Source organism: Apteryx mantelli, chromosome 8 (assembly GCF_036417845.1).
Source record: "Apteryx mantelli isolate bAptMan1 chromosome 8, bAptMan1.hap1, whole genome shotgun sequence".
Taxonomy (NCBI): Eukaryota; Metazoa; Chordata; class Aves; order Apterygiformes; family Apterygidae; genus Apteryx; species Apteryx mantelli.
Genome location: NC_089985.1, coordinates 43,310,491 through 43,326,262, shown reverse-complemented (window position 1 = coordinate 43,326,262; position 15,772 = coordinate 43,310,491). Strand labels below are relative to the sequence as shown.

The window sequence follows — 15,772 nt, the reverse complement described above, 5'->3', positions numbered from 1 at the left end:
TTCTGTTTTGAAATGGGGAACCAGGACTGGATGAATAATTTAAGATATGTGTGGCAGTTCTTCTCCTAGTAATTCGAGACACTATTGACTTTTGACTGCTGTGGAGCATTGAGCTCATATTTTCAGTTGTTTGCCTCTCCAAGTGTTTTTTAGCAGAACCAGCATGTAAGTAATGAAAAGAGGTTTCAGCAGTCTTCACTTTGGTGTCGCATAGTCAAAGCTTGATTCTGTATTTGTTAGAATCGGGGAAATCCCACTGAAGTCAATGGTTCTTCCGACGAAGTCACTTGGACTCGTGTCAGAAAAGCTGTTCTCATCTTGGCTGAAATACCCTCAACATATTAGGAGCCTGCACACATTGGGAAGAGTGCACGGAGAAGCGTGCTGCTTCTTTGTGCAGTTGCAAAAAAAGTCAAATATTTTTAAGTTTAAATAATACATTTATGAGCAATTATCAGCAAACAAAAGGAGGAAATTTTCATGAAAAACCCTGATCACTGTGGTAATCGCAAAAGCATTCTGCTGCTAGAAAGTCACCACAATGAAAGTACCATAGTTCCTGTGGGGAAGGAGTGTGACTAAGGCATCCTGTCAAAGGATTCTACACTTGCATAATTTTGGAACGTAAACCAAAACTGCTTGCTTCAGTGAGTAGCGTAAGGTAGGCGCTTGTAGATATGTCGGTATCTTTGGAGTGATGCTGCACTGGAACACAGGAACCTGGCTGGCATTAGCAGTATAATTTGATTCCTACCTCATATGTTCAGTGAATTTGACTGAATAGCCAGTCTAAAAGGAAAGGCCAGATGTCTAAGCAAGGGAGGATGAGAGACTTAGCTATCCATTTGCAGAAGGATAGCCAGCCCACTGTGGAGCTTTTTAAAAAAAGAAAAAAGGTAGAGGGGGCAGCAGTCAAGGCAAGGAAGTGGGAGGTACAGGAGAGCCTTCAATTAAAAAAAAATAAAGAGACCTTCAGTCAGACCAAGAATTGGGAGATGCATAGAAACAAGGGCATATGATTTGGGCTGGGGGGGACAGGGACTGGAGAGGGCTATAGGGAAAGAAATCGGAGACAGGAACAAGTCTTTTTCCCCTCTTCCCATCCTCTCCTTCTTCCCTTGATTTCCTTGCATGTTGTTAGTTTTGGGTCTCCACTTTAACTGAAGAATGATTAATGAGGTATTCCATCAGGTCTAAGCAAGCTGATTGTTATTTGCAGCTGCCCAATGAAAGCCAGGCAGAAGGCAGCTCAAACATTACTGTTAGAGTGTTTAGTAATTCAGAGGTATAATTCTCTGTTCTTTTAGGTGGAACAATCCAGAAGGTCTGTGGAAGATGCTAACCCTGTGCTTTCCCCACATCCGCCACTTGGTCCAAGAAATCATTATGGACTCCTTCCTTTAGTGGCTGGAGAACGAGCTAGTCATTCACAATTGGTGAGTCTCACCAAATACTCCATATGCTATAATGTAAACACACACAGTCAAAAGCACGCACATATACCTAGATATACCTAGAGCATTGACTGCCCTGATTGTTCCAGACTGGGGCCTCATCCAGCATCACTTGAGGCTAATTTTCTGTTTGCAGGATTGTGTCATTACAAAGCAAACCGGAGAAACTGATGTTGCACATCAGAACTTAGGAAAAAATAGCTTTACTTTGTGATAAACCTGCTTTAGTCTTTCCTTTTCTCTCTTCTATCTGCCATGTCACCCAAGGTTAGGTCTGTATCAGTACATTAACTATTGTCAACAAATACTGTGGCTGTGCGCAAATTTACACATGTTGTAAAATTCTGAAATAATGGAGATCTTTTCAAAAAGGGAGATGAAGGGGTGAAGTAAAACTAACCTCATGGTAGAAGGCTGTGCTTTGGAGTTCTTTTGACTCAGAAATTTCTTACTCTCATGTTAAAAGGGCAGAGAAAGAACATTAATAAACTCTTGAAATATAATGATACCAAAGTCTAAGGTTAAAGGCCAAATATATAGTCCAGTTTTAACTGGCTCTTCATTTCAATAAATAATTGGTGCAGACTGATGAGATACTTTCAGTCCTGAATGACCTTATCCTCCCAATACCATACAGAGGGCACATGGACCTCTAGTTGATCTTAACACTGGATATCAGCACCAACCCAAGGAGTCCGCATTTTTTGAGATGGTGAGTTATTTTTTAATTTTTTTTTAAGGTTCTTAGCATTTTTGCTTGGTATTCTGCAGGGTATAAAAGAGAAAAAAAAAAAAGTCAAAGTGCTGAGTATTGAACAGAAATAGACATGCTTTCCTCGTGCATTCTCTCAGCACCCATGAGCTGAAGTCCCCAGTAGAGGGCACATTGCTATGGTCACTATGAGTTTGTTGTGCTTGCTTCAGGGCTGCACTGTGAGCAGATAGCAACAAAAGCTAGATTTATGGCCAAGGGGTTTTTTTGGGTGCTCCAAGGTTTGGATGCTCAGGTAGAGATGTGTACAGGGGTCTGGCTTTTCAGATGCAGAAAGTACTAGAAAATTAAGTTTCTTGAGGATACCTCAGAATCACTAATGTCTTCTGAAAGTCTTGATCAGCACTATTTTTTTCTTTATGGTGCTGCTATGCACTGGAAACTATACACTGAATCTCTTTCCTTTTCTAGGCTTCTGCCTCTCGGCCAAATACTGCTCCCGGAAATATGCAAGGCCTGCTTCGACTCCAGCCACTTCGCAGCTGTGCTGCAGTAGGATCTGTACCAAAGACTTCAGACTCTAAACAGAGGAGCCCCACACTTGAAAATGATCAGCAGTTTGCCAGTGGGGTGAGGCCATATTTCATTTTGAAAATGATATAATTTTAGGGACAGCTTTATAATACAGCTTAATGCTGTGATTCTGAGAACTGTATGCCACAGACAACATGCCTACCAAATAGTAATTTATCATCAGCTTTTATTTAAACTCCCTTTTAACCTCCCCTTAATTTTCAAGACATTGTCTTACTGGTCTAATGCTGAGTCTTTGATCACAGTCAGGCAAAATATGACGACTTCTCTTTTGTAGTGTAAAATCTCTGTGTGTGTAAAATCTTCTCCCTCTACACAGATTTTTCTGTCATGTAGAGAGGGAAGCAGCCATCTGGTTAACACTAATACCTCAAGAATGCAGTCTTGCAAGTTTTCATCTTTATCTATAGTTGCAAAGTAGCAAAAAACTCCTTCTCCTTTCTTTTTTACCATTCCTCCTGTTAAGCCACTCTAGTGGGATCAGGGAATGAAAGCTGTTCAGAGTAGTAAAAAATAATCTTGATGGGTACATAGTTACTTTCAGGAGAGATTTGAACTTGTCTTCTGTTCTCTAGAAAAACATTGCATTAATTGGCTTTACATTAGGAGCTCCATGGGACTGGACAATTTTAGAATGTGACTGTGACCTGCTACCACTGACTGGCAGAATCTACATGAGTAGCTGCCATCCTGCTCTGCACTTATTCTGTATTGTGATGGTCACAATCCTTTCCCCAAGAATTTGCTGGCATTATCTCTGTCAACTCTCTAATTATGGGTAATTTAAATAATAAATCAATGCTTGCTACTGACAAAACAACTAAATCAGTCATAGATTATGAAAAGATGATGCAGGGCTCAAATCCAGAACATGTAGTGGCTGCAGAATTTCTTCTTTAGACCTGTTGCACATTTTAGGGCCCTGGTCCTCTGTCTGCATTTCATCCTGATGGGGACTAAACCTCCACTACAAATAGGAAAGAAGCCTTTTGAAATGCACCTTATATAGTTGGTGTCAACCAATTTTATTATTGGAAGATTCTGGCTCTTTTGGAATTTGCTTACCAACTGAGAGAACACAGCAGTGCTCTGGGATTGTGCAGTGTTCTGTCTGGTTGTGATCAAGGCTCTGCCAGGTTACCAATAGTACATGGTTTACAGTATTATATATACCTATAAGGGTGACATTTTTAAATAATCTGATCTTGGTTTCTCCATTTGTGCTTGTTGCTATGCAAATGAAAAGGAAGCGTTTAAGAACAAAAATGTTTTCATGAACAAAATTGCAAGCACCGAGTTAAAGTGTTGTTCTGGAAGTGTGTCTGTTACTAAATGTAAAGAACAGTCAAACCACGGTTAGCTCAGTATGCTCTGTAGCTATTTTTGCCTGACCTATTTAACCTGGTTAAAATGTGTTTTCAGGGGGAGAAGAGTAGGTTAAGACTTATGAACTCAATGGAATATGTGACTGGTATATCCCCATATCAACTCCCCATCATTAACAATTACGTGATACCAGTGCCACCTCCCCCCCTGCAAAAAGGAGGTAGGAGTGTAAAAGCAGTGAGAAATGGGATGCCCAGAAGAAGACAATTTCGTCCTACCACTGCATCAAATGACTTAGAGCAACTTTTAACAAAGGTAGGTTATTTTCTTCTGCTTCTTCATTTATGTATAGGTGTATTACCTTCCTCAGAGATGTAGTTACCTAATGCTGAACTATGTGAATACATAGTTTGCCTAAAGATTGATTGAATTTTTGAAATGAATAAAATTTATAACTATTAAAATATAACTGCCACCCATTCCTGTATATACTAAAACATTTGAAATTTTTCATCAGTTGAGGAAAAAAAGGTGCTTGAACAAAAAGCCATAGGAACTCCCATTTAAACTTCCTGTCTTAGGCAATCTGGTCCTGTCTCTGACAGTAACTAGTGTCAGAACTTCAGAAGTATAGAAATGAAGTTGTAAGGAACACAGGATTGTGAGGGATGATATGGGTCATTGAATCCAGTCTCTGCAATCTCAGGCAATGCAATGCAAAGGATTTTCAGTCCAAAATCTTTTCCTGTCCCTCTGCATGCTACAAAACACTTCTCAGTTTAAGAAGTTCAAGGCCTGTCTTAACTGAAAGCCTCAAGTGTAGGTTACATTTGAGGAAGGGAAAAGGGATGAGCAAGGGAATTACTTATGAAGCATGAGATTAATGTCTCTTCCAGAATGTTTGTTAGGTGTACTCTGATGATACTGCATATTCTTGTTGCCCTTTTTGCATCTTGTTAAATGTTGGCCTCAGTGATTTCTGTGGTAGTTAGTTCCAAAGTTTAACAACTCCTTACATGTTCTCCAGATAGCTACAAAGGCAAACATTAATTCTCCTAGTTGTTAATGCAGAGGAACTGCATTCCAGATATTTTTCAACATTGTGGCAGCTTCTAAGTATCTCTTATGCTAGAGAGCAGTCAATGTTATGTGTGGTAGAAAGGGTGTGGAGTATTTTAATGCTTAATTTGTGTGTCCACCGTTTGGAGTTGCTTGGAGTGCTTTACTGTCACAGTTCAAGAGGTCATGTGGACTGACAATGGTAGTGGCACCAGAGAGAAGCAATACCAACACAATAGAGCCAGTATTGGTGGAAAATCTACCCTGTGGATTTCTTAAGATGGTCACTTTCAGTGCAATGCCAGAACTACAGTCACAGCTGGATCTGTGTCGTGGAGAACACCATAAAGACACAATCTGGCCCTAAATGTCTCTTTTCAGCTCGTAACAAGATTTTTTTTTTTTTTGGTTATACTACAACTGAATGCAGCAGTCTGGGATTGTTAAGTGACCTGTTGGATTGAAGCTACTTCTGAAACTGTTATGACATTTGATAACATTCTTAAAAAAAAATTGAAAATAATAAAAATCAGTTTGTCTGTAGATCTTTCAGAATCTGAAAAATGAACTCAATAAGTGTTTAGAAGATTAGCTGCATTGAAGTTGTCTGGCTGCAGCTAAAACTGCTTTGCAGGCAGAATAATGCGGAGTCAGCTGTCATATAGAAATTGATTTGAAGTAGACACCTGTTTTTAGGAGAGTAGCTCATCTTGGGTAATGCAACTTTAGAGAAAATTTGACAGAATGGTTGAAGTTGGAAGGGACCTCTGGAGATCATCTAGTCCAACCCCCCCCTGCTCAAGCAGAGTCCCCTAAAGCATGTTACACAGGATCGTGTCCAGGCGGGTTTTGAATGTCTCCAGAGAAGGAGACTCCACCACCTCTCTGGGCAACCCGTTCCAGTGCTCTGTCACCCTCACAGTGAAAAAGTATTTCCTCATGTTCAGATGGAACTGTCTGTGTTTCAGTTTGTGCCTGTTGCCTCGCGTCCTGTCACTGGGCACCACTGAAAAGAGTCTGGCCCCGTCCTCTTGACATCCTCCCTTCAGATACTTGTATACATTAATAAGATCCCCTCTCAGTCTTCTCTTCTCCAGGCTGAACAGGCCCAGCTCTCTCAGCCTCCCCTCACATGAAAGATACTCCAGTCTCTTTATCATCTTAGCAGCCCTTTGCTGGACTCACTCCAGTAGCTACTTGTCTCTCTCGTACTGGGGAGCCCAGAACTGGATGCAGTACTCCAGATGTGGCCTCAGCAGGGCTGAGTAGAGGGGAAGGGTCACCTCCCTCGACCTGCTGGCAACACTCTTCCTAATGCAGCCCAGGATACCATTGGCCTTCTTGGCCACAAGGGCACGTTGCTAGCTCGTGGTCAGCCTGCAGTCCACCAGGACCCCAGGTCCTTCTCCGCAGAGCTGCTTTCCAGCAGGTCAGCCCCCAGCCTGTACTGGTGCATGGGGTTATTCCTGCCAGGTGCAAGACTCTGCACTTGCCTTTGTTGAACTTCATGAGGTTCCCCTCTGCCCATCTCTCCGGCCTGTCAAGGTCCCTCTGAATGGCAGCACAGCCCTCTGGGGTATCAGTCACTCCTCCCGGTTTTGTATCATCAGCAAACTTGCTGAGGGTACGCTCTGTCCCTTCCTCCAGGTCATTGATGAGTAAGCTGAACAGGATTGGACCCAGTATTAATCCCTGGGGTACACAGCTAGTTACTGGTCTCCAACTAGACTTTGTGCCACTGGTCACAACCCTCTGAGTTCTGCAGTTCAGCCAGTTTTCAGTTCACCTCACTGGCTGCTCATCTAGCCCATGCTTCATGAGCTTGCTTATGAGGATGTTATAAGAGACGGTGTTGAAAGCCTTTCTGAAGTCAAGGTAGACAACATCCACTGCTCTCCCCTCATCTACCCAGCCAGTCATTCTGTCATAGAAGGCTATCAGGTTGGTTAAGCATGATTCCCCCTTGGTGAATCCGTGCTGACTTCTTCCAGTCACCTTCTTGTCCTTCATATGCCTGGAAATGGTATCCAGGGTTAGCTGCTCGATCACCTTCCCAGGGATGGAGGTGAGGCTGACTGCCCTGTAGTTCCCTGGGTCGTCCTCTCCTTTTGGAAGACTAGAGTGGTATTTGCTTTCTTTCAGTCCTCAGGCACCTCTCCTGTTCTCCATGACCTTACAAAGATGTTTGGGAATGGCCTTGCAATGACATTAGCCAGCTCCCTCAGCACTCATGGGTGAATCCCATCAGGGGCTACGGACTCGCATCTGTCCAGTTTCCTTAAGTGATTCCTAACCTGATCCTCTTTCCCCCAAGGGAAGATCTTCCTTTCTCCAGACTTTCTCCCTGGTCTCCAGGGCCTGGAATTCCTGAGGGCCAGTCTTATCAGTAAAGACTGAAGCAAAGAAAGCATTCAGTATCTCTGCCGTTTCTGTATCTTTTGTCACCAGGGCCCCTGCTCCATTCAGCTGCAGGCCCACATTTCCTTTAGTCTTCCTTTTGTTACTGATGAGCTTGTAGAAGCCCTTCTTGTTGTCCTTGACATCCCTTGCCAGATTAAACTCCAAATGGGCTTTGGCATTCTTTGCCCCATCTGTGCGTATTCAGACAATGTTGCTGTATTCCTCCCAGGTTACCTATCCCTGCTTCCACCTTCTGTATACTTCCTTTTTATGTTTGAGTTTTGCCAGGAGCTCCTTGTTCATCCATGCAGGTCACCTGCCACCTTTGCTTGATTTCCTGCACATTGGGATGGACTGTTCTTGAGCTTGGAGGTGATGATCCTTGAATATCAGCCAGCTTTTTTGGAACACCCCCCACCTCCTCTTCCCTCTAGGATCTTATCCCATGAGATTCTTGCAGGCAGGTCCCAGAGGAGGCCAAAGTCTGCTCCTTGAACTCCATGGTTGTGATCCTGTTTTTTGCCCTGCTCCCTTCTCTCAGGAGTCTGAACTCTACCATCTCATGGTCACTGCAGCTGAGGTTGCCCCTGACCTTCACATCCCCAACAAACCCTTCCTTGTTCGTAAGTACAAGGTCCAGCAGAGCACCTCTCTTTGTTGGCTTCTCTATCGCCTGTGTCAGGAAGTTGTCATTGATGCCCTCTAGGAACCTCCTGGAATGCTTGTGCCCTGCTGTGTTGTCCCTCCAGCAGATATTGAGGTGGTTAAAATCCCCCGTGAGGGCCAGGGCCTGTGAATGTGAGGCTATTTTTAGCCCTCTGTAGAAGGCCTCATCTACTGCTTCTTCTGATCAGGTGGCCTGTAGCAAACACCCACAACAGTGTCACCCATGTTAGTCTGCCCCTTAATCCTTACCCATAAGCTCTCAGTCAGGCCATCACCCAGCCCTAGGCAGAGCTCCATGCATTCTCACTGCTCTCTCACATAAAGAGCGACTCCCCCTCCTCTCCTTCCTGGCCTGTGCTTCCTAAAGAGCTTGTATCCATCCGTTGCAGCATTCCAGTCATGTGAGCTATCCCACCACATCTCCACGATCCCAGTGAGACCATAGCCCTGCAACTGCATACAGATCTCTAATTCCTCCTGTTTATTCCCCATGCTGTATGCATTTGCATAAAGGCACTTCAGAGAGGCACCCAAGCGTGCCGATTTCTCATAAAGGGTGTGAAAGGTTTCTCCATAGTGCTGTCTTGCAGGCACTTCCTTGTCTAATGTTGAGGTGCCCTCACTTAGGCCCTGTTTTGTTGATTTTGTATTCCCTGTAACTGTCTCTCTCCCCCGTTGTTCCTAGGTTAAAGCTCTCCTTGCCAGATCAGCCAGCCTGTTGGTAAAGATGCTTTTGCCCCACTTAGTGAGATGGATTCCATCTCTTCCAAGTAGATGTCAATCTTCGAACAGGGTCGTTCAAATGAATGTCCTGTTAATGTCTACAGAGGGCATACTCACTGGGCCTGCTTTAATACAGAACCTGTTTTGTAGGAAAAAGTTGCTTGTAGGCCACTTCTCACTTTCCTGACTCCCAAAATTGTCACTAATTCATGCTCTTTTGTGCATAAGGGCAGCTAAAGCCCAGGGACTGAATTTGTCCCTGAAGGCTGTGGCCCGCTAAATTGCAGCGGTACCTTGGCAGTGTCTTCTCTCCTTGATGCAGCTACTCAGGATAGCTGTAGTTGTACTTAGCGCTTCAATTCTTCAAAATCAGGAGAGTAGCAAAAAAAGGGCTGACCTGGGGCTAAAGATTTGTTAGTCATTTTTGATCTATTTGATATTTAAATGTGCTAAATGTAATGAGAGACAAAGTAAGTTAATACTTATTAAATATACTGCACATATATGATCTTTGTGTTTACCTTTTGTTAGGAGTTAGAAGCTGAATGCATTTTTTGTGTATTTCCTGCTGTAGAATTCTGGAAAATTCCATAAGCCCTCATTACGCAGCAACGCATTTGTTACCATGATCTTTTTAGGAAAAAGTGTGCATTTATCTCATGATGATACTGATTACAGAGATGAAATCAAAGTCTATCAGCAGCACTGTGGAGGAGAAAACCTTTGTGTCTACAAAGGCAAGCTACTGGAAGGAGGTAAGGATAAAGGGTTGAAGAGCTTATCTTGAATCTGGCAACATCATCTTTTTTGGCTAACATGTTGGTGTGATATCAAAGCGATTTCAGCTGAACTCAGTCAAGTTATGGGCATCCAGGGACTTTATACCAGCTGCCTCCAAACTAAATCTAGATTTACTGTTTCATGATTGAAAATGAGGTTGTAATTACTTTTGCAAATTATGGAAGAAGGGATTTAGAGGAGTGATTTAACAAAATACTGTGGGTTAGATTAATTTTAGATAGAGATGTATGGTTAATAAAAATGTATTCAGGGACAGTTTACTATTGCAAACAAGTTATTTGTTTCTGACTTGCTGTAATACATCAGTGCATGCTGTTTATTACTGCAGAAGGAAAACTACTTGGCGGGAGCCCAGTTCTCATCCCTTTAACATGAGTGTTACTCGGTTGGTTTCTATAGGGTTACCCACACTGGTATATATCATCAATAAAAGGAGAAATGTGTTCTGGGAAATTAGGATCAGGAAAAGGAGAGTGGGGGGTGGCTGGGAGGTTTTCATTTATAAGGAAGAATGGTTCTTTAGATTATACCCCTCATTCCAGCTCACAGAACCCACTGTGTTTGGCATTTGCATTCTCACTGTATATGGGGAAGTGGTACAGAGGTCACTGTGCTTTAGTCTGTTCCCTTGGGTTGTGGATGTGCCATAGTGTGCCCATAGCTCTGGTTCAAAGACATTCATTGCAGCTGTCCCCCTGCTGTGGGGAAGGTGTCCTTTGTGTATTCTCCTGCTGTCCTGATCCCCATTCACACCTATTAGGGAACCTATTGGAGTACAGTGTAGCTTTCTCCCTACTTGTGTGCTCAGTTCACTTTGGAGGGATACCAGGATTTGTGGGGAAAAGGAGTACAGCCAGGTTCCCTCCTGGTATGGAGCAGGGTAGCAGCCTCAGGGCCCTTAAGGCCTGGATGCTGAACAGTGCCCTTGCAGTGTAGCCTGAAATAGCTCCAGAAACTGTATAATTCAGCTGCTCAGTGTTGCTATGACAAAGACCATGTTCAGCCGCTAATATTGCGGCTGTACTGATTTGGAACCTGGACTGCATTCTTTGCAAGGTGCTGCACTGTGACGAATGTATGTAGGACACTGCAGGAGCTCTAAAGTACCACTGCATTGTATCATGTAGACATACTCCAGGTATTTTAAACTATCTGTAGTTAATGTACACCCTTTGTAAGGCAAGTGGCAGAATCCATTTTTTTTGAGATCAAGGCTCTGGGTTCTATTGCTGCTGTAGCCGTGAAAGGCCAAACCGATAATGTATTAGGTTGTCACAAGTGTGTCCAGCTTGGTACTCCTGGGCTGGAAAGAGAAAAGAACATTGTGCATGAAGGAGGTAGAGTTTTATAACCTAATTAATACAGCCGAGAACGAAAGGACCTGGTCTCAGTGGGATGGGTGCTTTGGAGATGATGCAGATGAGATACAATAAATGCAATAGGCTGACAGTAAAGCATAACCTTTTTCTTTGAACACTTTCCTTTCTTCAATTACAGAGACCTTTCAGTTCATCTCAAGAAGGCACCATGGTTTCCCATTCAGCCTCACCTTTTTTCTCAATGGGATGCAGGTGGACAGGTTGAGCTCTTGCTGTGAGTACAAACATCAAAAGCATTCCAGGCTGGGAGGCAGACATGGATACTTTGGTTTTCTCAATGTGGAGAGAGCATCTCCTTGCTATAGGTAAGGAGACAGAGTGCACTTTGCTCACAAAGCCTTAGCAGCACAGTTTTTAGAGTGTTTATCATTTTCTTCTGCTTTTTAAAATCTTTCTGGCACCCCACTGCTCTGCAGAACCTGGTATGTTTCTGGGCATCCCTTGAAACATCTGCAGAGTGGGGCTTCTCATTCAGAGTCCCACATCCAAGGATGCTATCTAAGTCAGCTGAGTTCTGTGCTGCCTCTTCAGCCATCCTGTGGAGTAGGCACAGGCATTTTGAACTGACAATATATGTTTGCATTATAGCACTTGATCCTTCAGATTGTCAGGAGGCTGTCAGTAATTCATCAGCAGTAGAGTCCTGAGAAATAGGTGTAGGGTGGTGTAAATATGCCACCTAGATGTTTCTGGTGGAAGTGATAGTGAAACAAATATCAAGAGTGCTGTTTAGTTAACTGTAGTTTTCAGAGTTTTCTTTGTGATTGTGAAAACCAGCTTTAAAAAAAAAAAAAATCAGTTCTGCCCCTAAGGTGTAATATCTTGCCTGCAATAGTGGATGTTAGCCATGTTTCAAACAACAGATCTGAGCAACAGAGTTTTATTCTCTTTTGGGGGCAAAAGCAGTGCTGTGATCAACAGCTACAGTTTTGCTAACAAGCTTTAATTTTAATAAAATCTTCCTTCTGCATGATTTTCAAAGTCATGTTGGACATGAAAGCTTTTGCACCTATGGATAGTTTTAAAATTTCTTTATTCTTTTCCTTAAGTAATTTTTAAAACAGCAACAAACAGTTGGATGAAGATGGGGAGAAGAGAACCCCCATAGAGCCATACTTATTTTTTAGATAAGGACTGAATTCTGAGGGAAAAACATTTTGCTGTACTGTTCCATATTTTTTTTCTACTTCAAGCTAACATTAAACATGATTTCTATAAATGTATTGCTAAGTATTTTCTTAGTAGTGAAAAGCATCTGAATTCAGAATGTATATAGCGCCTATAGTGTTTAGGAAATGCCCAAATCTCAGCTTTTCTGCAATTTCTAGAAAGATCTAAAGTGCTGCCTTTTTCTGAATTAATATAGTCTCCTGAAATTGATTCAGGTAATTACTTACTGGGTAGCCTCCTCCCTGGCACCTCCTGCCCTCTTATGCTTAGTGCTATCTATCTCCGTTGTCCTGTCTCTCTTCAGTCCAGCTGACATTTCTGTTGACTAAAAAACACTTCCTTTAGCCAGATTCTCCCTGTAAATGAAAATTATTTTCACATCTTCTTCAGGTCCAATGCAATTGTATTTATTTTCTGTTTTGAGTATGATTTCATATCTACACATTAAACACCCAATCTGATTCTCAGTAAAGACCCAAATTCTGAAAAAAATCACTGAAAAAAAATACTGGGAACAAATAATTGAGGGAATAGGTCTCCTTTCAGAAATTGTTACACTTAATTGTTGTGCCTGCAAAACTGAAAGACTTCTAGACTGAATAATTTCAGGACATTTCACAGTAGTTTGTAAACAGCTGCAGAGAAGGGCAGTGTGAGGGGAACTGCACAGAACCTTTACATATGAAAAACAATTCTGGGGAAGGAAAAGTTTTTAGGCCGTAGTGGTCTATGAAGAAAATATGGTTTCCGACAGAGACTTGCAACTAAGAGTAGAGTGGTTTAATTTTAACGTGAGAGTTCTGGTTTTAGTTCCATCCACTGCCTGCAGGAGATTTGAATCAATATATTACAGCACAGTGTTCTGACAGTCGGAGATGGTGTAGAGTGGCTCCTGATGTCTGCAGTTAACGTTAAATCAGGGGTAGGAAGTCTGGTCTCTTACATGAGCATCCTACGCATCAGCTTAAAGAGTCTGTCACTCCATTTTATACAAGAGTAGCAGTCTCTACAAGTCATTCTAAATGCTTTGTTTTGCAATTGTTTGGGTTTCTGCTAGGTGAGAAAAAATGGAACAGAAATTGAAAACCAATCCAAATTCAACCTCCCCCCTCCCTCACAGTTATTTGACCCACCGGACAAACTAAAAAATAGCTTATCCACAAAACCTGAGTCATCACTTTACTGGATGTTACAGCAGGATCTGTACCCAAAGCACCTCTGACTTGGAGCTTGTTTGCATTTCTCAGTGATTAATATCTTCACAGATCATGCCTGGTGTGGCTTGAAATTAAAAGACACTTTAATTTGTGCTTTAATCTATTTATATGTCATTTGCCACCTTTCAGTGGAACAGCCATATTCTCTTTCAAGGGGGAACTGCATCTGTGTTTGTGGAGCATTTCATGATTTTAGGGTGCTTTTCAAAATAAGAAGCACATTATCAGTATCCTTGTTGTCTGAATGGCGAAGCTGAGGCACAGGTATGCACCTAATTTCAGCTCAGATAATGAGATGAATTGCTGACTGCGCCTACGGCCCTTCCATTGTTCACTGGAAGAAAAGTGTGGTATTTTCCAATTCTCCTTGTTTTTTTTGTAGGTGCATTATTGCAATGGGCCTGGACAAAAAGCCATCCCCTCCCAAGAGAAAAATGGAGGAGGACCATGAAAAGCAAGCAGGTTTTCTGAGAGACGGAGTGCACAAGGAGCCAAGTGAAAGCAGTGTTGAGCAGAATACAGGCAAAGATTCAATGTTAGTCATATTATCAGGTCATGGAGCGGGTGTGGAACCTATGGAGGACAAAACGGAGACAGGAGAGGAGTACAGAAGAGAAGAAATGAAAGAACTGTCTGATCATGAGACTGAAGATAGTCAGGAAGATATTGGTAAAAATGGTACAGTATTTCAAAGCACAAACAGGGAATGAAAAATGGGAGAGGAGAATTAGGGAAGAAGGTATGGGACTGTGGGCTTCCAACTTCCTTAGGAGTTATCCTCCCTTGGGATACCTCGTGTGCGAGAAACGTGGTGAAGACGGCTCAGAGGTTGATGGCTGTTTCTAGGCAATAAACTTAGTGGGACTCCTTTCAACCAAGCAACAAGATGAGTGTTTTGCAGGAGCCAAAAAGCATGTAAGGAAGGATGGAGAGTCTGAAACAGGAGCCTAAGGTAGATGAGAAAGCAGGAGGAAAGTGAAGCACAGTGGCAGGACACCTATGAGGAAGGACAACAGCAGCAGATGGAAATAGATAGAGCTCAAGGAGGGAATGGGACTGTGTATGGGCAGGGAGACAGTGAGTCCGAGAAGAGCTCCTGTGGGAAACGATATCAGCATAAGGTGAATGGAGAGAAGACAGCAGTCATAGCAGTAGGAGATGGAAAACCTCCTGCTGTCTGACTCCAGACAGATGGAGGGGAGGAATGGTGGAGTGGAGGAGGCTGTACATTGGGCGTGGAAGGGGAGAGAAGGTGGGAAGAGCACATAGCAGTGAAATGTCAGCAGGATTTAGAGCCAGATGAAATACTTTGGTGTATTCTCCTCTCTGTTGCCGGTGGGAATGAGCTGCTTTGTTCACTTAAGGCTCTTCCTAGTCACCTCTCTGCCAAACTGCCCCAAGCACCTCCTACCCGAACCCACCCTGACCTCTAGCTTCCTCGGTTTTCCAAATCTTCATCCTCTCTGCTCCAGGTCTCCAAACTCATCTTTCTTGCTGTCTCTGCTTTTGCAGTGCTGGAAGGGAATTCTCTTTCCCTCCCCCTAATGCTTCCATTGACTGTTGTAGCTGGCTGACCTTGCCTTTTTTGCTTGAGTCCTGTCTGGTTTTTGTTGACAGGGATTTAAAAGAAAGACCAGAAAGAGGCTGTGCTTGCCAAAAGTTTGCCCAAGCAGTGTTTCTTGTGGCAGACAAAGATAATGTTTGTGATATAAAAATGATGTGCTGTAACTCCAGCTTCATGCTCAGAATGTGCCATTTTCCCCAGTACCACCTAAAGCCAGTCCCTTTTGTCATCAGTCTGTTTACACATCTGCCTAATCCTAAAAGAAGAGGAGACAGTTAGCACTGCCTGTTCTTCCACTCACTCCATGCTAAAAAGTATTTTCAGAGTAAGTTGTACTTATATAGAGAGCTTTTTGTTCCTGCTTCCAATTCCTGTTTTTACTTTCATGATTCTGTAGTGCTTCTGCACAGCTTTTTTTGTTAGTCCCTGTGCATGTGTTTTTGTGATTAATCAAGCCTTTTCACTTCCAGGAGGTGGGCATCTTTCTGACAGTTACCGAAGGAGGCCTCACTTCCAACAATGCGGTTGGAATGTCAATTGATTTTTTAATGCAGAAGATAAATCTACTTATTTTCTTAATTCTCATTGTCTGGGTAATTGTTATTTGCCTAATTGGTTCTGCATCAGATACTCTTCACATAGTCTCCTTGGCATTCTGTCACTTCAGTGCTTTAAAAGCATTGATGGAAAGAAAAAGAGGTGAGCAG

The 15,772-nt window shown here is 42.7% G+C and overlaps 1 protein-coding gene across 1 annotated transcript in view; it reads left to right on the top strand.

The window, feature by feature from the left end:
• The window catches only part of ERICH3 (glutamate rich 3), a 53,007-nt gene that overhangs the window by 13,868 nt on the left and 23,367 nt on the right, over window positions 1-15,772 (top strand). The window contains exons 5-10 of the mRNA XM_067300828.1: window positions 1,308-1,436; window positions 2,638-2,796; window positions 4,183-4,401; window positions 9,509-9,689; window positions 11,233-11,419; window positions 13,884-14,179. Of these exons, the coding sequence (XP_067156929.1) occupies window positions 1,308-1,436; window positions 2,638-2,796; window positions 4,183-4,401; window positions 9,509-9,689; window positions 11,233-11,419; window positions 13,884-14,179 (1,171 nt within the window). The remainder of the gene's footprint in view (window positions 1-1,307; window positions 1,437-2,637; window positions 2,797-4,182; window positions 4,402-9,508; window positions 9,690-11,232; window positions 11,420-13,883; window positions 14,180-15,772) is intronic.